General features: G+C 39.3%; 1 protein-coding gene across 1 annotated transcript; it reads right to left on the reverse strand.

The window, feature by feature from the left end:
• Positions 1-1967: 1967 nt before the first annotated feature.
• On the reverse strand, positions 1968-20421 carry LOC125324623 (BPI fold-containing family C protein-like; the record flags this gene model as incomplete). The annotated part of the gene is made up of 15 exons (XM_048300718.1): positions 1968-2056; positions 2584-2660; positions 3688-3754; positions 4647-4689; positions 6107-6174; positions 6799-6969; positions 7917-7970; positions 8926-9099; positions 10655-10746; positions 12193-12253; positions 12341-12404; positions 13120-13275; positions 15985-16113; positions 17880-17991; positions 20295-20421. Coding segments are annotated over 15 exons (1467 nt in total), but the record flags the coding sequence as incomplete, so codon positions are not given.
• Between the last annotated feature and the right edge of the window lie 5045 nt (positions 20422-25466).

Below are 25466 nucleotides of genomic sequence, written 5' to 3' on the forward strand. Positions count from 1 at the left end.
ATGAATAGAAAAGGTAGAGACACTTTTCACTCAGTCAACAAATGCTCATAGTTTACACAGATATAACATTTACTACAGGGAGTCACATGCATAATAATCTCATTATTCGTATCTCCGGCAGCTGATGATGAATATAACTCACACCCTCAGTTACATATTTCTGATGTCAGTGAGGGACACCAAACTAATTCAAAATCTCCATTTCTTTCGAGTTCTTTTTCTTCCATTACTTTTCTAGTCACTCTTCACCTACCAAAGAATACAAAGAATTGGAAGCCCTGCTGTGATTTACTGCTGTTTGGTTTCAGGATGCTTTTTTTAGTGTTCTGTCAGACAGCTAGATAAATAAACTGATTCAGCTCAAACTACGCTAGCCATGTTTCTTTCCTGAACTGAACTTTCTGTAGTGTGACATTTGTAGAGTAATTTTCCTTTCCATACACTTTTAATGTCTCCTGGTTGAATGTCTCTGTTGACACTGATAAAAGGAAAAATACAGCTTCCATTTTACAAATATTAAAGGTATGGAATTATTTGGAGATTAATACCTTCGAAGAGCTGCAGCTACTCACAATCAAAGAACAACTTCTGTATGATATAGAGGCCAAGGACAGCCTTGGCTGCAGTGAGCATGAGACTGCTGAGTTTCAGATCCTGGGAGAAGCAACAAGACAAAGAACAGAATTACAGCCATAGACTTCAGATGAGACCTGCTTGGCAGGATCTGTGGGAAGTTGGCCTGGAGAGCAGAGGTCCAGAAGAGCTGGCTAATCTTCAAGGGCAGCTGCCTCAGAGCATAAGAGCAGCCATTAGAATGTTCAGACAGCTGAGCAACTGTGGCAGAAAGCCAGCATGGAGAACATGGAGCTCCTGAGTGAACTTAAGCACAAAAAGGAAGCATACAGAAGATGGAAACTGAGACCAGCTACTTGGAAGGAACAAAAATATCTTGTTTGCACACATAGGAATGAAATCAGGAAAGCCAAAGTTCAGCTGGAGCTGAAAGGCAACAGGAAAGGTTTCTGTAAGTACATCGACAGCAGAAGATGAATGTGGGCTTCTTGCTCAGTAGGATGGGAGACTACTGACAAAAGACATAGAAAAGGCCACTTTTACTAGCAAGGCTTGTCCTCCGGCCTGCACCAGCAGGTGCCACCAAGGGGGCTGGAGAACATGAACTACAAGGAGAGTCTGAGAGATTAGGCTGTTCACCTTGGAGAAGAGAGGGCTTGAAAAGCCATTTTGTTGCCTGAAAATTTTGCAAAGAGACTACAGAGAAAATGGAGCCAGAATCTTCTTGGAAATGTGTGGTCAAAGTACAAAAGGCCACAGAACATGCTGGAACATGGGAAATACTGATTAGATAGTAGGAAAAAATTTACTCTAAAGGTAGTTAAACAGTGAAACAGATTGTCCTGAGAGATTGTGGAACCTTCATCCTTGGAGGGGTTCAAGACTCAACTGGACACCATGCTCAATAACCTCATCTAATTAGTCCTGTTTTGAACCAGTGTCTGGACTAGATTATATGATTCTATAATTACATGGCAATTCACTGAGCTTTATAGATCCATTCCCACTCTTGGTGTCCAGTTACAAAGTGACAAATTGTGAAATTCTTACAAAGGATAAGGTCTCACTCCATATACAAAGTTTTGCTAACACTAATGGAGATAAATTGAATAATGCAAGAACTGGCTTTTAAAATTAAGAAAATGTATTGTCTACAACTCTAGTGAAAAGAACCAGTCACTCCTTCTCATCAGGCTGCAGCAAGTTTTCCAAAGCATTAATAAAAATTGGCTACACTCACTGTACTTAAAAACAACAGATTTGCTTTGTGAAAAGTGCTTAAGAAGTTTTACTAAAACATTAAAAACAGTGATGAAAAGCCATGCTTCTAATGTTATAGCATCTACTCCCTATAAGACAACAGAAGGAAGACTACATTTTTCTCTTATTGTTCTTTAAAAGTAAAGGGACATCAGCAGTGGCTGTGAAGGTCCTCCTCATCCTCCAGTTGATAGTGAACATCAGTGCAAATAACCAGATGACCCTGAGGAAAGAAAAACATATAAAATTACCTTAAATTCAGATGGGTATATTCAGGTACAGTACTCTGGGACTTGATCCTATGGTAAGACCCTCAGCAGGGCAGGAGGGAAGAGTGGCTTCGTGCCTCCTGAACTTTAGGGTTGGAATGGGCTCTCATGTAGGTTAATACAACTCTCCAAAAGACTGAGCAACACTTAGCACAGAGACACTCTGCCCATGAGCCTTCCTAGAGAATGGTTAGAGTGATGAGGACTCAGGCACTCAATGCTCCTAAGCCTTGCTGGGGATAGCAGTGCTGTCCTTGTCATGTCCCCATACTGGCACCCCGAAGGGCTGGTGGACCCTTTACAGCCTACAACTGCTAGGGGTGGGGGGCTCATTTTGGGTCCAGAGATTGCATTTTATATTTAATGTATAGTGAAAGCTTTACTATTAACAACATTTAGATCTACCCACCACTGGAACACACACAAATGCACAGGCCTGAAACAGAAGCAATTTTCTATAAGAAGAAATTTGGCTTCTCACCTGATTTATTTTTATTACAGATCCAGTCAGGCTAGTGTGGGCCAAGTTAAGAAGAGGAAATCCTTTCCCTAGTTTATCTTCCAAAAGGACAAATATAAATACATTTGAAAGTAATAATAAAATGCACTTCAGAAGCATCTTTCTCAAGGAACTCATTTTGTTTGCAATTTCCCTTTAATTAGCTGTCCTTGTGTCTCTCAAGGGAGATATTATTCATACGTACTAAAAAGCAGAACACCCTGCAAAAAAGTTGCACATAAACCTCTTACAGTCTCTCAGCTGACACTAGGATCTGCCTGTCTTTGTTCCTCTTCTGGTATCTCCCCCACAAGATGTGGTTTCTGCTATTTCCCATTCTGACTTACTCTCCATCTTTGTTTTCTTCTCTAATTGATCCTCTCAGCCTGTGGGTTCCTCTTATTCTCATCTATCCCTCTTTTCCCAGCTAAAACCCCAGTTTTATTCCTATTTGTTTTTCTAAACACCTGACTTTTGCATCCCACCCTTTAATTCTCTTACTTTTCTTCTCATTGATAGCTCACCTTTTTCCTCAGCAGTCTTCTCACCTCTGTTCACCTCAGAGGCACCTTCTGTACTCTCTCACCTGCTTCTTTCCACCATCACTCCCTTGTTCATCATCCCTTACTCCCTACATCCCACAGAATGGATTTTCTACTCTGTCCTGCCTGTGGCAGCAGGTGAAGCACAAAAGCAGAGGGAGGTGGTAAAGTTAGAGATGTTACCCTGAAGCCCAAAGATGCAAGTGTGCTCCGCACTTCCTCAGTTTGGGCAATTCTCTGGTCACGGCTTGACTCTGTCAGGACAAGACTCAGGCCTGTCTCAGCTCTGCTGCCACACTGCATTCAGTGAAAATGGAACCCAAGCCCAGTGTTTGAAAGGAAGCAAAGACTTGCTCTCTGCCAGCCCCTGATCCATATGGCTGAATGACCAGGATCGAAGTCCAGCACAGAGTAAACCTGCCCAGCTGTCACCAAATGTAAAGAAAACCTCCCATAATAGAGTGTTTAAAGCTGGGCGCTCCCTTTTATTGTTTCAGTCTTGCTTTCTCACCAGCTGTGCTCAGGAACTGGCTACAATCCTTACCATTGATTACTGGAATCACTATTCTCTGTAAAGCATAAGACAGGAAATTCTCCACCAGTGACTTCTGCTGTGAGGGAAAAAGCACATTTGGGGATTATTGCCTGATGCCTATGAGGTTGCAGCTTGATGAGGAAGATGGAGGGTTAGGACTGAAGTGACAAGCAAAACAATCAGAGCAGAGCTTGGCAGAGAAAATCTCAGGCAAAAGAAGATATTTTTTGGTTTAAGTTGCAGCTGAACAATGCAAAGTATACATGGCAAAGAGGTGTCCATGTTTCTTACAATGAGTTAAATTGTAGGGCTTTTTTTCTCTATGTTAAGTACCTGGGATGAACCTTAACTTTAGGAATGAAATATGCTAAACCTCATTTCAGCTGGCAGGACTCAGTTCTCAGAAGTGAACTCTGGATGGAAGAACTGTCCTGTGCTGGTGCTCTGTCTTAATGCCACTGTGATTAGTGTCCTTCTTCCTTTACTTAAAGGTGTGGGTTGGACTGACCTGCTGCAGAGTCTCATTGATCATTTCAAAGTCCACAGTGAGTGATCTAAATAGTGGCATTGCATTGTGTTTCTTTTATTCCCCTTTTTTAAGCTCCTGTCTTTATGATATTTGGTTGAAGTGATTTAAGATAATTCCTGACATGGAGATGAAGCCTGACTTTGTATTCACTCCAACTGCTACACAAACTCAATCCAGCTGTGAATTCCATCTGAACCCAGGCAGACTATATAACATTTTGAGCCTCTGATGAGGAAAAAAACCCAACATTCTTAGAGGTATTTCCTCTTACTGAAAAGAAAAAGAAAAGCAGAGAATATACTGTTTCAAAACAGAAAGAGCAATGGCAGATGATATCCCCAAGACAGACCAATAATTGCTCAACAACAAGTTCAGAAGAATTTCTTTTGTCTCCAAAGGGCTCAGCTACCTCTCCTAGGCACTGAAATCATCAACTTACGTCAGGGAAGCCAAGACTGGAGTGCAGCAGGGAGAACTGGAACCTGAAGAAAAGAAGTAAAAGAAGAAAGACTAGAAGGCACAAGTTATGCACAGTGCTTGAAGATTCATTTATGGAAATTCATACTGATTTCACGCTGATTCACACATTTAACTTTGTCAAAGGCTCTTAGATTCCCAGCAGCTTTTAATTCAAACTGACAGAACTACAAATGAATTCTAGAATCACCAGGATCTTTCTGTTACTAATCTTCTCCTATGATCACGTGTAGTTCTGGGCTGTGACTATATGACTTGGGAAATCAAAATTTTCTGGAATTGTCATTTCCTGGAATGGTTGAACTACACATTCCTCAAATGCTCATTATGATTTGAATAAACTCATATCCATTCCTAACCATCATGATTTGCTAACTTTTCCCACTGATGTCTGTAATGCATCCTCGGATTACTGTAAATATAATCCTGGGGAAAAACAAAGTTTTGAAGAACAGGAGAACACATCATTGTGCCAAAATCTCTAAGTCAGCAGCACCATTACTTCTTAAACTTATACGGACAGGCTCTGATCATTCTAAGTCCTCTTTTCCTGTTAAAAAGTCCAGTGACCAAAACTAAGAAAAGACTGTTCACATTTTTCTTTAATGAAATTGTAATAGATTAAAAATTGTCATATATTTTGGAATTCTAATCTAACTCGACGTATAGCACTAACATGAAGAAACACTGATGTGGGCTACCTTTCTGAAAGTCTTTGCTTCTACCCATCAGGTGCATTTATGGAGAAGGGGGCTGTAAACCCAGTCCTGCTGGAAGTGTGAATAAAATTTGTTGTAAGACAGCTGAGAACATGGACAACTCCAGGTAACTGCAAAACCAGCAAGATCTAAGTGAAATCTAAAAATCTCTGAGCTTTGATTCAAACTACAGACACCTTTCTAGTCTCATTTGTTTGATGACATGCTGCTGCAGTGCGTGCTACGTAGTCTCACTTTTTCCTGCCCCTCTCGTGAAGGCATATGGAGAACTAAAGGGACAGTGGTCCTGTGCAGGGTTTGCACTCCAGCACTTGTTCATGATGCTCAGACTTCGCATGGCAGCAGGATTCAGAGGGTTTTGAGTAAACTACTGAACTTGATTCTCCAACACCAACACAAGACTAAGACAGATGCCTTCACAATAAGCAATAAATTGAACGTTGTCATCTGGAAAGGTATTTAAGCTACAGAAAGGGGGAACATCATGGGGCACAAGAGACATGGTTGTTCCACAATATTATTGTATTTCATCTCCAAGATTTAGACCAACCAGTCAAAAGTATCTTAGAGCTCCTATGAGAAAGAAGGTAACTAATTTTCTTTTTCTCATGGTGAAATAAGCATTGTCAGGCTGACACAATGAGTTCTGTTGTATCCTAATGTAGGGATCATTAATGCTGCTTTCTGAATTTTTCTTGGTTACCTCTTCAGAAGTAATGAGATAATCAACTTCTGTTTGCTTATAGTCAAATTTGCTCTGGTACTGGCTGTCTGCAGGGAAAAAAAAAAGTCTTCTGTGACTATACACATAGATACTGTCTTAGATACAAGCACAAATGCAATTGCTTTTGTGATTGGAAACACATTGTCTAAACTTTTCATGTGGTCAATACATATAGATTGTGAAATCATTTGTGAATTTGCCGCTTTCTGCCAGCAACTGGGATTGAGTGAGCAAAGTGATAACACTGCCCTGATTGCCTGTTTATCACTAGGATCATTTAAGTCCTTGCATGGCTGACATAATTGGTTCACTTGCAATCTAATGAAAAGATGTCTGGGGACACACTGAACTATTTTATAACACAGAGGTTAGGAACACTGGGCATCAGATAGTAACATTTTTTATATATTACAATTAATTCTTGAATAGTTACTCGACCTCCCACATGGAAAAAAGGGCTCTCTGCACCTGCCTATTAAGACTATTAACTTCTACAATGTGTGGTGCACGTTTCCTCCCTGTGAAATGCAACAAAACAGTGTGCATATTTGTGGCAGACCAGTACATGCTATTTTATGCTAATCTCTATGATTTTCAAAGAACCAGGAAGATTACTGTGTGATTTGTTCAACCCCAGCACTGAATGTTACCTTCTAGCTCCTTTTACTTACTAGATTCCCTGCAAAGACGTACTGGGTGGTTGAATTTGGCAGAACAGCAACCATTTCTACACAGCCAGTGATCTGTAGGACACATCTGTCTGCGTTTAAACTGACTGCAGGAGGTGATGTAGCCATCAGCCTCAGCAGCACTGCGCTCGCTGCTGCGTAACTCTGAGCAATCTGTGCAGGTTCAAAGAGGAAGCAACTGCTGAAGGAAGAGTTAAGCTTTTCTTAAGCTACAGTTTCTATAGCTGCATCATAATCAGGTGTTACACACCAATCATCTTGTAATGAAGCAGTATTAAAAATACTTCATTTTCATTACACCAACTGATGTGACAAAATTAGCACTGCATATACTCTGAGTTTCAGAGATGATAAAGCAAATGATGAAGTTTCAAACTCACTGATATTGAACATATATAGGGAAACAATTTAAAGGCTATTCCTGAAAAATGTATTTCAAGAGGAAAAGATTAGTATGCTTAAGAAATGAAGGAAATGAGTGATTCCAGTAAAAAAAAAAAAAAAATCACCTTGACAATACAAAGAATTCGGAAAAGTTGACAGCCTTTCAAAAGAGGCAATCTTTTGAAAAGCAGGGAAACTTCTAGAGGACAAAATTCAGTTTGCAATGCAGAGTCTGAATTTCATCATCTTATAGTAGATATTGTCCTATTTTTAAAGCATTTCACAGTATCTTAATTTCTTGCATCACATTTATATACTCATGACTATTATTTCCCATTGTACATAATCTCCAGTAGTCAGAAATCAGGAATCTTCGCAAAGAGAAGTCAGGTTACCAATAGCAGAGATACCATTACCTTGAAGAGGAATAAAAGGAGACTGAGCTGACAGATGCCTACCACTTATTCTTTATAACTGTTTCAATGACAGAGAGCAAATCTAGCACTCAGAGGAGTAGAGAATGACTGAAGTGTAGTATGATATAGTTAGGAAGAGTTACCATGGGGTAGACATGTAAGTTTGAATCTTGCACTAAAAATAAACCAGTTTTCCTGTCTCCTCCAAACTTTTGCAAATAGCTAGCACACAGATAATATCCATAAAAAACATGAGATACTGCTTTTTCTTAAAAGGTCTGTACAAATAAAAGTACTCACCTCAGAAACAAAACATCTGAGTAAGGAGGCATTTAGATTAAAAGTACTATCAAGCTGTAAACAAAATAAATTAGATCATTTTATCGGCTTGAAAATTAGGTTTTCCTTGGGGGGAAAAAAACCCCCAACACATCCTGTTTATTTTAGTTTTAGATAATCCATGTTTTGATTTAGTATTTTCTTGCCCCAGAATGATTTCTAAGGAACCCACAGTGCTCTTTTGGACAGAAGAGAGAGATTTCTCAGACTTGATTCAGGAGCATGTACCAGTAAACAAGCATTATTCTTTGAAAGAACAGACAAGACTTCTGCCTTTGAGACTTTCTCAGACGAAATATATTGAATATGTCAGAGGCAAGGACTCAAAAATCTCATTTGCCCTTTTGCTGCTAATCACTGTGATGATGTTTGCAAGTACCATTTGTGTCATCCATTTTCATAAAGACCCTCTTAGCATTGTTACAGTTAGCAAAACTTATTGGAAACTCTGATTACAAATGCCATTGTGGAAACTGGCATTTCTGAGAGGTCTTGGATGTTCTTCAACCACAGCTGAAAGCTTAGTTTGCTTGTACCTGCTGCTTGCCTCATTCTGCTGCTCTGTTAAGACTGAGGATTTATTCTAGTTCTCAACATTGCCAATACATTTATCATGGGCCACTGTGCAGCAGACTGGGGCTTCAGTGCACTTTTTCTTGTCTTGCCTTTTCCTATGTGGAATCCATGCAGACAAAAGCTTTTCTTAGTTCTTTTTGCCACTCCTGGCACACCAACTCTGTGATGTTCATTCTGTAATTCTTTGCCTAGAGGTGCCAAGAAGTTCAGACTGAAGTCTCACGGGGACTTTGACTGCTTTAAATTATGACAAACGGAATAAATGTCATGAATCTCTCCTACAAGTGGTATGACCCAAATCTATGTGAAACGGCTAACAGAAGGTGTTAGTCTTCTTTGCTGACTATCCATATTGCTAATGTTTGTAATTCTATTACAAGCAAATCATACTCACCTCTTTGGAGATACTGATGTTAAAGGCCCCTGCTCTGTAGTAAGCCAGTGAAGCAGACTTAAGAAAATAATTGGAGACTCCCAGATATATCATGGAATCACCCTGGTTTGGGAGGGCAAAGGGAGCTGGAGCAAAGGGAGGGTCTGTGTGATTTCCTGCTGGATAGACTGTGCCCTGCAAAAAGTCATTATCAAATATTTCTAGCTGAAACATTTGTATCTATCAGAATGCATTAGCAGTGGTTGAACAGAAAGAATTTTTCCCAGTCTGCAGAAAAGCTTGACATTAAAGAAACCTTGAACTAAGCAAATAAGTTTGTGTTATGCCCTAAAAATCAGCAAATTCAGGCTCTTTTGAAAAAATACAGGAATCAAACCAAATCTGGGTGCCATACTTTCAAAGTTTGAATTTGAGCATTCAAGCGAATATTCTGAACAGCAGCTACAAGACACACACGAAAGAATTCTCTGGACCACAGTTTTCTTTCTCTTGTACCAAAGACACCTTTTTTAATTTAATGCTGAGGGTGATATTTCAAGAAAATCTTCAGGCACACCCAAAAAGCACTGGAAGTTGCTTAGAACAGGGACACAAAGGATCCTTTTATATCACCTAACACTCAGCCCTGACCCAGCTGCCAGTCCTGCAAGAACTAGTTTGGGTGCTGCATAGGTAGGGGACCTTGGTTCAGGTATGCTAAGAAAATAACTATTAAAATGTGAGAAGGTATGTGAGCTCAGGCCATGAAAGAGAAGAAGAGTAATACAGACAGTAAATAGTGTAATTACTGACACTGTGAAGGTTAGTAGCTGGAAGATTCTACAGGAAAAACACTGACTGGAAAGGTATAAAACCCTAAGAAAAAAAGCTGAAAGATGAAAAAAGACAACTTATAACCATCAAGAACCAGCCTGTTCCAATGAGCACTGAGTAACTTCCTTGACTGACTTAGAATAAGTCATCCCGTGTCCCATTGGGATGTCCATGTGTTAAAGCTTGGCCTGTAAATTCAAGATAGCAACAGTAGCTGATAAGTACTTGCTTAGTTCTTTCAAGATGTGTATATCCTGCTTGCAAAGTTTTTCATGCGTGGTAGAAGTTGCTTGAACAAAATTAGCTGTGGCACATCTTTCTTAACTGAAGTCTGTTCTGAGAGCCATGAGGATGCTCTGAGTTACAAGGACCGTTGAAACTGCTGGAAAAGATGGGTGTTACTGAGATAACTCTTGCAACAAAGGTGTAAAGTAGATAAGAACTGCTACGTGCTGCTCAAGGACTGTCTGAGAGTCATCTTCTTTTTGGGTGTGACCTGTACTTATACAAAATGCTGAATCATCTCAAAACAAACAGTTTTGGACTGCAATCACACTGGCAGCCATCACAGATTATTTATGACTGCTAACAGGTGAAGACCAAGCAGCAGTGCAAGAGCTGGGTATCTAAAGAACACTTTAATGCTGTTCGTAAAGCGCCTGTGGAGAGTTTCAACTCTGAAATAACTTAATTATAAATAATAGCTTTGGTTGATTAACAAATGCAGTTAATTTATTAAATGAAAAATTGTATCTGGTTTCCAAAAAAACTCTTGACCGAAATTCCCAAAATGTCTTATTGCTCTTCTAAGTAAATATTGGAGACGCCAAGTAAGACTGTAGTGAAAGAAAATACATCAACTCAAAAGATAATCAGAAAAGTCTTAGAAAGCACACTGATATTAAAAACAAATTACCTTCAAATCCAAGTTAATGTGTGATTTGAAGACTGCTGGAGAACTAACTAGGGAATAGTCTACTTGTGCAAAGGCGTCAATCTGGCTTAAAACTAGAAAAATGATGGACAAAATCAAAACATATATTAATTATAAAACCACACCACAAACAGTTATTGCTTAGTTAAAGGCAAAGGCATTATAGAAATGATTAATCTAAAGAATGGTGGGGAAAGGAAAAAGAAAAAGAAAAATTATTATAAGGGAAACAGTGAGAGTATTCCCTCTGGAAAAGCCACTGATTCCTCCTGATTTAGGCCTTGTTCTCCTGCTATTCTCAACTGAATACACTTTGCAGAAGTCTCTCCCATGCAGTGATAAACCTAGGGCAGAGTCGCCGCTTTTGTTACGTAATTGCACAAGAGAACAAAACTCTCCTATATGATCAGTGAAATCCTGCTAAATATGACTGAATCCTTTGGAAGATGACAGTAGCACACTTTTCTGCCTATCAGTGTTGAAGTAAAGCGACGTTTTTCACATAGAGAGCACTTCATTATCAATATGAGTGAAGACATTTCCTGAGAGGTGCCGGATGCAGCCTCAGTCTGATTGATATTTTTGATTGGACTGTACAGTCTGTTTATACTGTATAAAAATCAGATGGGTTCAAGGAGAAACAGTGAATTCACACAGATATTATGCACTTCTCAATATGACAGCACAGCTTGGAGTGCCCTTGAACCTGAAGTGTTTAACTATGTGCTGCATAAGAAAATTATCTCAATGACCATGATTTCTAGTAAAAATTTGCCACTGCTTGGCACATGGCAGGTATAGGTCATTTTAGGAAAAATAAATGTCTACTTACTCTGCTTCTGAACAGCAGAGCAGATAATAGAAATATCCACAATGAAAAGTGAAAATGAGAACAAACTCTATGACCTGAATTATACTTCTTATGGGACTTAAATTAATTTGAGTTGAGAAAAAACCCAACTATTTTCAATCTTGGGGGAAAAAACCCTAACAACAACAATAAAAAAAAGCTGTGGCATTGATTATAGTCATGAAAATCTAATATTTATATCCTTTTTGAAAATGGATAGCTATTGTATTCATGTCTCTGCAAGAATGACACAGGAATTGTTACTGGTAGGAAAAGAAACATGCTCTGTGTGACACTGTCTACCTGCAGCATCTTGTTACCTCACTGAACACAAGTCATATGTCCACACAGCAAGAGCATAAAGGAACAGCAGGAAAATGCTCACCTCCAAAGTCTAAAGAAATAACACAGGCCAACCACAACAGATTGAAAGATTGCAGGTGACTTGCTATGGGCACAGAAGAAATCTGAATATTGTATATAAGATGCACGCAAGAGATTTCTAGGGTGAAGTATGGAATACGTTAAGGTACAGAACAATGGCAGAATTTTTCTTCCTTCACTTTTGTTTTTTACCATGAACACAGGAATAGTTTGGAATCTAATAAAAATGGCTACAGTTTGAGCACTATGAAAATTACTTAACAAAAAACTGCTATCACCAACTCACCCTTATGCTTTCTAAGCAGTGCATCCATCATTTGGATTTTGTATTTGATATTTAGGCATAGCTGTATGAAAAGAGAGACAAGTCAGAAACGTAAGGCCTGTGTTTTAACTCCTCGCTTCACTAATTGAAACCATCTTTGCAAACTTACACTTTTATCCAATTTGGTATGAATGGGCTTCTCAAGATAACCAGATGGAAAGCTGTAGATCCAGCTGGAGGAAAGGAAATGAACACAGTGGCTTTCTTACCATGGATTGAAATCTCTGAAAATATAAAATCTGGCAGACTGGGACATCAATGTCATTTATATTAATGAGAAGCAATTACAGCTTCTATAGTAGACTGAACACTTGACTGTTTTTATTAATTTGAGAGTCTCAGACAAATCTAGGGGGTCTGAGTCTCAGAATAGCTATATAGAAGGCAATCTGCAAAGTTGTGAATGTTCGTGTTAACATACTGATAAATGATGCTCAATTAGCCACATTTTGTCTATGAGTAAGAAAAAATTCTAGAAAATCACAATAAGAACTGTAAGCATTGTTTCCTATTCTATTAGCTTTATTCCTAAATTGTAGGTCAGCTTGTCAAAAGGCTTAATCAGTCTAGATGACCTTTATATCTGCAACCCCCCATTTGCAATCTTGTATTCTCTAATATGGTCAAATGTCAATGCTTACACGTGCAGTAGGTCTAGTCAGCTCATTTGCTGGCACATGCAGGAAGAAATGTAGATTAACTGCACTTCACACACTCAGCAAAGGAATCTGGTTTTGAAAACAGATCATTAAAAACCTCTTTTCAGAGCCTTCAATAGTTAATCATATCCTGTAGCTGGATCCTTAGAAATCAAAATTTGAGAGGTGTCCCTTATGATACAAACCCTGCTACTTCCCACAGAGTAATTAGAAAATTTGCTGTACATACCTAGATCCTCCACTTAACTTGACTTTTACACTATCAATGCTCAGCTGGCAACTGTGTAGCAACGTGGACAAGTGGCCTGTGCTATCCCGTGACACTTTGAAGATAACTGCAATAAACAGTCCTGAGATGGACACAGTAATTTGTCCTTGGTCTCTGCTGCTTGGGGAAAAAAAAGACAAAGTCAGTCAAGAAAACATCTGCTGTAAGGGAACAATTTAAGAAATGGCCTGTAAATCAAGTTTGAAAGGACTTCTTGCTTCTGTTATCTAGAATGAAGAATGGGTTTTCTAGGGATTAAAGTATTTTAGGGACATGCCTGGTATTCAAAAACAGATTATATGCATATGTTTCAAGGAAATTAATTTTCCAGTGTTGTGCAGGATTTGACAAGTTTACAAAAATGTCACGATTTCACAGAAACACAAGATATTCCAGTTCTTCATGATAGATCACCCTGAAGGTCTCTGGGACTGCAACAGCAGAAGCCAGTTGGCTAATAAATATATAACCCAAGTTTTATCAACTTTGTAATTGTTCCACTTTGCTCTTTCCAGTTACAGTTTTCAATAACTCTTTTAAATCTATATATTACTCCATTAGTTTTTGTCCAGCCCCAAACCCATTCATTCTCCTTTCTGTAAAATTCCCTACTAAGATCCCAACAGAAATCTCTTCATACCTAAATTCCAGAAAATTTAGGTATTAGGACTATGGTTAGGAGTTGCAAAAGCTGTAGAGAACTGAGTAGGATAGAGAGTTGAATGGATGTTAGAATAGCCTTATAAAAACCTCATTTACCATAACAGAACTGACACTGAAAGCATCATTTTTCACCCTGTCATCTTGATTACTTGGGTTTTCTTTTCTCAGGCATTACTACAGTGGTGGCATCATACTACAGAGAAAGAGCTCTGTCCAAGAGGAAGTTCAAACCATGAGTCTCTCCACTTTCCTCTTAATTTTTTTAGCCAAAACAAAATTCCTGGAAAAAGAAGCTGTAATCCTAAAAGATTATTTTTTACCCTAAACTGCCCCTGACCAGACCAATCCCTAGTTTGCCAGTTACAAAGTTCCTCCTATCACCATTACCATTTTAAACCCCCCCTTCAATTCATATATGTTCACTAAGTGTCTATGCAGAGAAAGCACCACTCTTAAGACCCTCATTTTCCAGTCCCTATCCAAACCATCATCAAAGAAACCATTAGGAAAAATATTTTCCCAAGGAGAGTTATGCAGCATTGGGACAAGCTATTGGAAAGGTTGTTGCATCATGATCCTTGGCCAAAAAACATCACTAGTCAGCTGATGTGGTCTAGTCTGGTGACTGCTGTTTTGAACAGGAGGCTGGACCAAATTACTTCTAGAGATCCTGCTAACTTAGGTTTACTCATCCTACAGGGATACACATCATCACAAAAGGATCTCAGCCCTCCTCCCTTTTTGGGCTACTTGGGAGATGGGGAGCAACATAGCTACTTAGGTCTTTTGTTCCTGCATCCTTATATATGCTTTTCTTCTGAAGGAATCCTGATTGACTGAGGCAGGGTCACAGCTCCCAGTCTTCAGGAGCAATGGGCCCACAAAGAAGTTTTGTGACTTGCAGAGTGCTCTGGGACATAGTGGAGAAAAGGACTACTTTGAGAACTAGAAATGCACTAGAGTGGAAAGAAATAACTCTATCACAAAAAGCAGCACTAGATTAATCCTTCAAAAAGGCAAAAAAACCCCTTTACTCCCTAAACTCCACCAAAGCTGCCTTTGACTGCTTCTCCCATGATCTGCTCTGTGAAATTCTGAGTAAGTCCCTGCCTCCCTTGCTGTCTCTGGAGTCTTTGGTGTTTTATACATCTGGAGTCTCTACAGATTATGCCCAGGTCCTTATCCTTCAGCAAGAGAGGTGGCTTCAGTGTTTAGGCACAGCTGTTTTGCCCTACTGAATATGGTATCTTTTTTCCCCACAATAGTGATATAACAGAAGAAACAACAGAGAGGCTGGGGGCACAGTGACAGTTTCCAGCCACCAGTCTCACTGACACAGAAGGCAGAACTGCATTCCATGCTCCTTTGGAATCAGGATGTGCTGTGAAATTTTGTAGCCTGGTGATCCATCTTGCTGTGCTATCTGGCTCACAATAGAGCAATGCCTACTGCTGTTACCAGCTGCTCCATTAACCCAAATTGTAGAGATTAGCACATTGCAAACTTTTCTGATATCCCAGAAGTTTTAGGCCTCCCCATTCCCAAGAAAAGCTATACTATCCTAATACTGTTGTATTAAAGTTCTATTGCGAAAGTGCTGAGGTAAGTGGAAAAATCAGTATGTAATCATGTCAATACAGACAATCTTATACTGCACAGGCTTATGAAGCTAAGTCAGTTTTCCATACCAACCCAAATTCTGGAGTTTCTGAAGTTGTGAATGTTTGGCATTTTGACAGTGCCCTTCCTTTAGCAGGAGCTGTTTGGACAGCAATATACACTGTACCAGCATGCAGATAATTAGCTATAGAGTCAATCTTCCAGCTATACTATACAAAGAAAGTAGCAAATGTGGCCACTGCAAACTCCATGTTCCTGAATATCCATGTAATGTCCGGACAAACTGAGCATGCTAACAGCTGTCTGACCTGATGCTTCCCAAAGAGACCTGTGGGGTAGAATAATTTAAAAAAACCCACAGAACAACATTAGTTGTCAGGGGATGTTTCCTTCTTAAGAAGTTTATTCAAATAGATTATTGTTGTATTGTTGTTAAATGATAAAGCACATCTGACCTGAAAAGTAATTACCCAGTATATTTCTTAATTTCATTTGCAATCCTTCTCCCAGAGCCCTCCTACCTGCACCCTGTACAATACTTACAGTAGCCATGAATGTACTCTCCAGTTTGCACTGATTGTAGCAGAAGCCTGTGCCACTGACAGATAAATGCCAGTGCCAGAAATAAAGGAAGCAGAAGTTTCTGGGAAATCTACAGCATTAATTCTGAGCCTACAGAACACAGAAAGGGGGATTATTAGACTGCACATCAAAAGACTAAGAAGGACCTCTGATCACTGAAAACCCTTCTGCTATAAAAGGTAAAGTCTATGCTTCAGTAAAAGAATTTCTCAGAAATGACTGAACCCATGTGTATTTTAGGAAAGAAAGACACTCGTACCATTACACCTTGTAGGATCCTTGGAAAAAGAACCCTTTTGGCCAGGGGGGTTTTGGGTGTGGTTTGTTTGTTTGTTGTTTGTTTTAAGCAAAAACGTTCCCTTGGGAGAAGAACGAACTCACTAAAGTGAAATCTTCTTGCCAGGGAAAGAATAAATCTATGTTTAATCCCAGATACTACATCTATAAATAAACCCAGGTTGTCTGATTGCTAGCATTTACTGAAGACCATCAAAGTTTTTGTTTTCCCATTCTGCTTCCTTGCCTAAGCAAAGGGCTCTGGAGAGGATCCATTTTTCTAAATTAAATCTTAGTTGAATATTTCCCTGCCAAAACAAATTTTTCTGATACTCAAGGACATTGTCTTGCAGATGGGTGTGTTGAATTGAGCTGAACGTTGTAAAGATATCAGATGTCATCACGCTGTATACATTTCTCATTGTTCCCTGCTATCTGGTAGAGATCTCTGACACAATTGCCTTTAATCTGCTTTCCCTGGGGCAGAAGGCACCAGCTCCTTTTAGTTAAAATGACCATAACTTTCCAATAACCTCTCAGGCAGTAAAACTGCCTTTAGGTATCTTGTTTGCTGTGAGCTAAAATCAGATTATACACTGGGAGGATTACCAATTTCAAGAACTATGGTTGGGGGAATGAATTGGGGTTTTGAAAATCATGCAATAATTTAGACTGAAATAGGACCTCAGGAGATTTTGCTGGTTCAACCTCTTACTCAAAGCTGAAACAACTCAGAGACTCTGCCCACTTGAGTCTCAAACTCATCCAAGAATGCAGACTCCCCAGCATTTTCAGCCCTTGTTCTGGTGCTCCCTAGAATTTTTTGCTAACTTTGGTACTTTTCTTGATGTGACTTAGGCCTTTTGCTCATCATTGTTTCACTGTGTACTCTTGGAAGAATCTGGCTCCATGTTCTCTTGGTTTTTTTTGTTTATAGCCTATTGGAAGGTGGGATTGAAGGCTATAGAAAGACCTGCTTTTATATTAGCCTCCATATTTGAAGAAATTGTAGGAAACTCTGTAAAACTGTTTTTCTACTGACTGCTCCTGGTACAAAGATTTTCCTCTTCAGTAAAGAGTTGTTGAGCCCTATCCAGTCAAAATGATAATTTATCATATAAATTCATCTAAAAGTATTCAGTAAAAAGCATCTTCCTGCCACATCATCCAAGATACATCATCCCCTGCATACATTTTCATCTTATCCCTTTTTTGGCTTTTTTTTCATCAAACACAAACAGATTATTTTCATTGCTACGGGTCCTTCATTGGAGCAGACTGTTAATAACACCTGCCCTGCCCTCTTTCCCACCCATTTCCCCTGCTGTATCATAGCCATGCTTATACCTGTCTTGCCCCAAACTCTCACACAAACCAACTGAAAAAAACCAGCCAAGGTGCTCCTTCAGAAGCTTTATAAAGCTCATCTCTTGAGTGAAGCAGAACAAGTACTTCAGAAGCAGAGTTAGATGAACCACTAAAATTTTACACTGAACAAAGCAGTGGCTGTGTAATTATTACAGTGTAGTAATAAAAAGCTGATTCATCCTAAAACTTTGAAATTAATTTCCTTTACTTACCTTGAAATGATATAGTTGACCTTAACAACTGAGAAACTCTCCTGCCCACTCCAGCTTGGGAAAGTCTCTTTCAATACTGCTTGCTTCAGGAGCTCTATCCCAATCCTCCAGCCTACAAGGGGACATAGGAAAGTACATGCTTTGCAGATTGGATTCAGGCACCTGAAGGTCCAGATATACTGCTAAATAATTTAATCATAATTTTTAACATAGTTCTTGCAATACTCTGATTCTATGATCTTTACCTAGATCTCCTTCCAACTACAAATATACCCATTTATAACTTCTCTTAGCCTCACATATAAGCCATTTAATGCAAGATCAAGATAATCTGTTAGGATAATTTTGTCCCTGAGTTGTGTTTCATATTCTAGAGATTGTGTCAGGTTTCTGAAACTCTTATACTCCCTTTACTTCACTCATAATGTGGATGGCCTTGGGAAACACTTGGTCATCACCTTTACCTCATATTGCCTCATATCTGTTGGATGAAAAAGCCAGTCATGAAGTAGCAAGGCAACTTGTCTATGTAGTGGTTACTTATGGAAAAAGTGTGATACATGCATCTGAAGTGCTGGTATGTCAAATCCAGAACTATCTAAATTATTGCTTGTGTACAGAAGTTGTTGGAGTTCTAAAGACAATCCTTTAAAATATTTTCTTCCTTTTTCTTTCACAGTACATATATTTTGCCTCTGAACCTTAACCATTGCAGCCTGCTGCAGATGTCTGACTTATTTCCTTACCTTCTTTCCTTGCTTTAAGGAATCCCTGCTTTCTTGAATGTTTCAATGCTATTTGTGCATTGATAATATACACAGACCCTATTATCAAAAACCAGAGCATCTTTAAATCCCAAATTCCTTGTGCCTTCCTTCTTTTTGCTCATCTTTAAGACATAACTAAAACTTTAATACTGAATTATGTCCGGCTTTCAGATGTTTTCACCCTGAGTGTCTTTAGCTTTTGACCTCACAATTGCTGAATACTAAACATCTGGGTTTTTTTCATCACCGGGCTCCATAGTATTTGAAAAGCAAAGAATTGAAATTTGTGATAACTGGAATACCATTTTATAAAATGCATCTGTTATGAAGGAGAAGTAAGTTATGATGATCTGGGAATTCCTGTCTCCAAAGCAAAATATGGGCCCTCACTGAAATAACTTAAAGCCCTCTTATGACTGTCAGTGAGGGCAGCCAGTGATCTCAGGTGGAATTTCTCTCAAGGTTCTTGTAGCAGGCAAGATGCATGAATGCAGGATCTATTGCCTCAGCCTTCAAATCTCACATTAAGGGAAAGGATATATCAGGCACCAAGCTCTTCAAATATGAGAAATACCTTCGGGAGGAGAACTGTTCATCTGCTCTTACTACTAATGCAGGGGTGTGCCAGCTTAGTCTGTTCATTCAGCACTTGAAAGGCCACGCTGACTGTCCCAAAAACTGCTGTGCTCCCACTAAGAAACACCAGGTTGAAGTCTCATTTCTAAAGGCATCAGAGATCCCTGGGAAACAAGGGAGATCGATACAGTTTTGGGTGACTGATGTTCGCCCTGCACTTCTCAACTCCTCAAAAGCTTTTAAACAATGCTCATGCAGCAAAATAAGTGGATCTGATCCTCGCTTTCATCTCAATGGAATGAACCCTTTTATTTCTCATTTCACAAGTCCATTGTTTACCTGTCAGCATGTTCAGTACTTAAATGACGATTAATCCTTAGCATGACTGAGTCTTTGTTGAATTTGTGCCTTGTTAACTTTTATTACTAATATTAATACTGTAAACAACTGAAATTCTACTACATGCCCCCCACACCCATGGAGTAAGCCTTAGGTAAGAGACGGTGAACGTCAGCATGAATAGAAAGAGTATGGAGAATATATTGTGGAAATTTTCTGTTAAGGGGCAGAATTATGGCAGTCACTAGATTTTTTTTTTAAAGAATAGCACATGCAGGGTCTGTCCCATGCCAAAAGCAGGAGTGAGAGTAAAGGTGTGCATCTACGTGGCTGTTCCAAAACCGTAAGCTTTTTTCCCAATTGTGTCTGATTATCTTCAATTAAGTATTGCACTTTAAGTCAGGTTTTTGACACTTTAAAAAAAGGAGCAATTGTATGACCATCTAATCCTGGTTCTAAAAAAGTATATAGATATGAAGAATATAGTAGAAACTACTGGACTGTAGGAGAATGCAGTCGTCAGTAAAGGATAAATTCACACCTGGGATGAACACAAACTAAAGGAAATAAATGAGGAAAGAGACAAAGAGTGTTCCTGGTGTGAGGTGACAAAAGGAATATATTCTATTTCAGTATTTAAGAAGCTTGTTCCTTCATTGCACCTCTATTAAGAGACAATATTCTGTACATAGAGTATTTATGATAAATTAACTTCTGGCAATGTTAGACATACCACAGTCCAGCCCCTTCTGAGTAATCCTCACTTTAAGACCAGGATTAGCCTCAAGCCTCAAGGACAGCCAACACAGCAGGAACAGATACCACGTCTTTAGCATCTTCTCACCTTTGTCATGAATCTGTTAAGAACATGTATGATACAAATGCTTTCATAAATTATGCATACCATGAGTTGCAAAAAGTCTGTATCCATGACTTTCTTCAATGGAAGTTGGACAAGGATGGATAGGCAAGAGAGCCTTAGTTAATGATTTTATTGCATAAAGCCATAATTGTGGGAGCAGGCACATATTTATGATTCTTTGGATCTCACTTTGGCAGGCACTAGCTGTTGGTGAGACTGAATGGTTCTGCTCCACTACTCTATCCTTTCCCCACACCCATGTCTTGGCTGTTTTATTTTACTATCTGTCCTACCTCCTGTAGAGTGAACGTGACAAAGCAATTCCAGTCAAGGAGAAGCAGGTCTGTCTTCCTCTATAACACCACCTTCTTTTTATACACATAGCCCCCCTAGGATATACCAGATTTGAGGGGCTCAAAGTTTTTCAGCTGAATCTGCTGGTCTAATAAAATAAGGCAGGTCAGACACTGCTACACGAGATTGATTAAATGAGGTTACATGAGAAGGGAATGGAAGTGTAAATTCAAAGCATGTGTGAGAATTACATGGTGATCACAAAGGAGTAGAGAAGGGTGTCCTGGCATGAGAATGCAGTGGTGTGGTTGAGTGCAAAGCAGGCTCTGAGCCACTGCATGGTGGGACATAACCACACAACAGATTCACAAAAGCTGAGACAAATTGTTTCTTTCTGTGACACATTCCTAGTACAAAAGTAAGGTTTCTTTGTTCAAAATTCTTGTATGCATCCTGATTTTCACTACCAATGACAGCCACTGCTCAATTTCCTAGAAATAACAATACTGTTTCTCAAGACAACTTCAAGTCTTCCCAGTGCTGCATTAGAAAATTGTTTATTAGGGACCTATAATAACTTTATGCTGGGCTTACCACAGAGAGGAGCGGGACATTCTTTTCTAACACATCTGATTGTGATCATGATACCTGTGTATGTGTAAAACCATGCTAATTAATCAGTAGCAACAGGTCTTGCTAATTTCCCAGTAATTTGGAGACTATAAAGTAATTCCTCGATTTCTAACAAGTATCATATTGTCTTGGACAATCTATTCCATAATCTGTTAGAAAACACATAAATGTTAAAACAAGCACAAACCCTCCCTTCCACCAAAAAACCCCCCACCCCACCACCCTTTGGTAGTCTTACTTCTGTATTGAAATTAGTATTATCAGGTCAGACTCTAAATGGTTGCAAATCTACGTTCTACCCAGCACCTCATAAATAACTGGTCTTCAGTAGATTTCCCACTGTAAGACAGACAAAATGCATTATCAATATTGCCGTGAAACTGATTCTTCGAGGAATCCTTACAAAGTTATTCCAGGACATTATGCAAGAAAAAGTAGTCTCAGGGAAAAAAACATTCTGAAAACATAATCCACATTGTGACAAATTTTGAAAATGCACCCTTTAATTTGTCCATCTCTAGTTCTTTCGCCTTTTTGGTTTTCTCTCTTTTAAGCAACTCAAAAGAAATACTTTAAGGTAGCAATGTTATATTATGCACAACAGCCTGTTGAAGTCACATACCTTAAACATTTTCCAAAAAGTGTCCTAACTTTTCCTGCAGACATGCCACTTTCAATCCTGATTAGTAAGGGTCAATTAAAAATTAATGTAAAACCAGAAAGATTTTTCTATCATTAAAGGACATGGCTATTTACTAGATAATTATCTAGCAGGATTTCTAGAAACATTGATGCAGATGAGATACCTCATTCCCATAGCATGTCATTCACACTGAGGAACAGAAAACAGCAATCTTGGTCATTAGCGTGCTTTGGAGCTGATTAGTTCTTGTTTGGATCTTAAATGTAGGTTGGGTAAGAAGCTGAAAGAAACTGAACTGCCACGGGAATAAAAGATGCTATCATTTCATACTGCTTCCTCACACCTACAAGCTTCACTTTTGCACTCCAAAGCTGATACTCTTGGTTTCATCCCTGAGCCTCTCTCAGACCCTTAGGATCGATTGTACAAGGTCAGTCAGATGACTGAGGCAGACAGAGCTAAGCAGAAGGAACTTGTCAGCTGCCTGATAGTCTAAATGAGAGCTGCCAATTGCACTGCTGAGGACAATATGTGTCAGACAAATTGCTCTGATTTTTATCTTCAGTAACTGAGCAGGCATGGACTGATTTCTGTATGTAAATAATTCCCTCAATTCTTTTGTCTTCGCAGAGATAGTGCATTCAAGTACTTAAGTAGAGAAAAAGATTAAAAACTCCTTTGTTTCAGTTTGTGTACCTGTCTCACCCTAATGAAGTACTCTACTTACCAGGCTGTAGATACCATGTCTGGTTTCTCCTTCGTGAACAGTCTGCAAAAACTTTTAATAAAAATCACAATAAAGATTACGGCTGAAATCTGCCTAAGAACTCAGCAAGCTTCTGATGAAAAAAAAAAAAAAGTCACCATAATTGGCTTGCACAGGTTTAACACAGCCATAAAACCACACTGTCTTCAACTGACCATCCTCAGCATAGAGTACGTCTGAAAAAGAATTTTGTCATTGTCTTGCCTTGGTCCTGCACAAGATTCTCCAGTCTACAACCCACAGAATAATTTCTTTCACTTTCAAAAATTTAGAAACCTCACTGGTTAACAAACACAAGGCAAACAGTTCTCAAATACGATAGCAAATATAGAGTCTACCCAACCTGAAGTCCAGAAGGAGCACTTTAATTTCCCAAATATCTCTGCTGTTATCACAGAACTGGGACTGGATTTTTCAGTTCCTTCTTTGCTCCATTGTTTCTAGTTACTCTGCAGTATACTCAAGAAGAGGTAGGGTTTCTGCAGCTCAGTCAACAGTGTCAAATCAAAATGGACTCAATAGCCTCAGGATTTTAACCCTTCCTACACACTGATACTCCATATGGAAAATCACCTCTTGAGGGAAAAGGAATATAAAGCTTATATGGTTGATAGAAGAGATATATTGTCAGGAATGCTTAAATAAAACAGCAAATGACACGGACAGGAGTTTGCTAAATGACATAAAAGCAGATGATCTCTCTCCACAACTACTGGAAATACCCACAGAATGAGAAAAACTTCAGTAAGTTCCTGTTCATGGTTTCCTGCATTCTGTGTTGAAAGTAATGCTATCCACTTCCCAGCTCATGAGGCAGCCATCAATCTTGCTCAGTGAAATCTTCAAACAGAATTCCCAGGAGGAAATGGCAGCCCCTACCCCACAGGTTGTACCTGTGACTATGTCTGGGACACTCCCTGATTTTTCAGCAGCTTTGCAAAAGCTTTATGTTACCACAGCTTTTCCTAAGTGTGGCTTTACTACTGATGCCCTTCATAAAGGCTTTCAAGGCCTTGGAGCAGGGTTGCCAGAGAACTATTAATCTACGCCAGGCTGCAAAATAAATAGCATAGCTGTAGTGCCTACACAGAATCTGCTAACAATGGATAACAATGTTGGGAGGCAGTTGTCTGACGAGCTGATGGAAAAAAACATTGTCCCTGTTTTGATCCATTGAGTTAATGTTGCTGACCTCTGTAACTGCCCTATCCTAGTACCCGAGCCAGGACTATGAGGATCATTTCTATCAAAGTCCATTTAGCAAAACAAAAATCAGTGTCCTTGTTCTGGCTCTGCCCTGCACGCTGCCCTCACAGCTAAGAACTGTGGGGTGCACTTAAGCTGGTTGCCAAGGGACGAGGAAAGAGTAAGAAATACTGAGACACTGAACAGGAATGCAGCAGGCATTACTTGTCTGGAAGCTGCCCAAATTCAGAGCTGAGTCCATCATTTGCATAGGTCTGTTCTAAGATTTCTTCTCTGCTTTTCTCCCCGTTGTTTGGCTCACTCATCAGTCTCTTCTACAACCACTCCGCTCCTTTCAGGGAGCTGACAGTAGCATGAGGCACTCTCAGCCTGGGCAGCACTACCCTGGGGTCACACAAATTGCAGTCCTGTCAGATTCCTAAGAGGTAGATGCAGTAATCTCCCTAAGAAGAAAATGACCCTCTTTTTATTACCCAGAGAAACATGATTTTAGTCTGCTAATGAGAAGATATCAAACTCTGACGTTGGTGTGTCACTTCAAATACTTTTGCTCAGCACAAAACTCCCAGCAATTTGGTATTGTTAAAAATATGCAAATCCAAGGAAAAACACAGTGGCACCTAAAAGCGTCTGAAGCAATCGGGCAAACTCCAGGAAAACTGCTGGAAGGTCTTTTGTGCCATACAATCAAGATTTTATTCAGAAACAGAAAAGTTAAGAGGTACACGAGCAAACTCCAGCCACTGTTTAAGGGTCATCTGCAGCCAGCCAACCTGAGATGGTGTAATGCAGAGTTCCACTCACTGTATAGAGCACTAGCATAAAGCACTTTAAAATACCTTCTAGGAGTAAAGCTGACCACCAGCAAGCTGCAAGGATTTAGCAGGTTCTCTCCACTGGCTTTTATTTGAACCTCTCCTCCATTGGCACACTTCAAATGGAACTTCAGACTTCGGCACTTCATCTCCTGATGATACTCCAGCCTTCATACCCATCTCCTTCTCATTCCACACTTTATCCCACCTTTCAGCGTGACTCTTGTCATTCAAAATATGACCATCAGAAGTTAATATATACACACATATATTTATTTATACATATTATAAACCACATTATTTGTAGTGGCAAATACATGAAGAAAAATAACAGAAAAGTTCCACTGGCTCACAGCTTTATTACCACACTCATCTTTCAGGAAAAAAAAAATCTATTAGGTATGTAATTGAACCAAAGAGACCTTTACACTTTATAGCTCTCCTCTGCCATGGGACTTGGTCAACAGGACTACAGCTTTAAATTTCAAATTCCTCAACAGAACCCACTAGGGCTTTCAGCAGTGTTTTACAGCTTTGGTGAAACAAGTTCTATTGGTTGTGTTTCACACTGACCACGAGGGAAAGAAACATTCTCAATAAAGTACTCTGAGTAGAGAAACCACATTGTCTTCAACAACCGTTCCAAGCTACTGACAAAAAGCTTTCATCACCATACTGTGTATTAT

This window comes from Corvus hawaiiensis, chromosome 4, assembly GCF_020740725.1.
Source record: "Corvus hawaiiensis isolate bCorHaw1 chromosome 4, bCorHaw1.pri.cur, whole genome shotgun sequence".
In the NCBI taxonomy this organism is placed as follows: domain Eukaryota; kingdom Metazoa; phylum Chordata; class Aves; order Passeriformes; family Corvidae; genus Corvus; species Corvus hawaiiensis.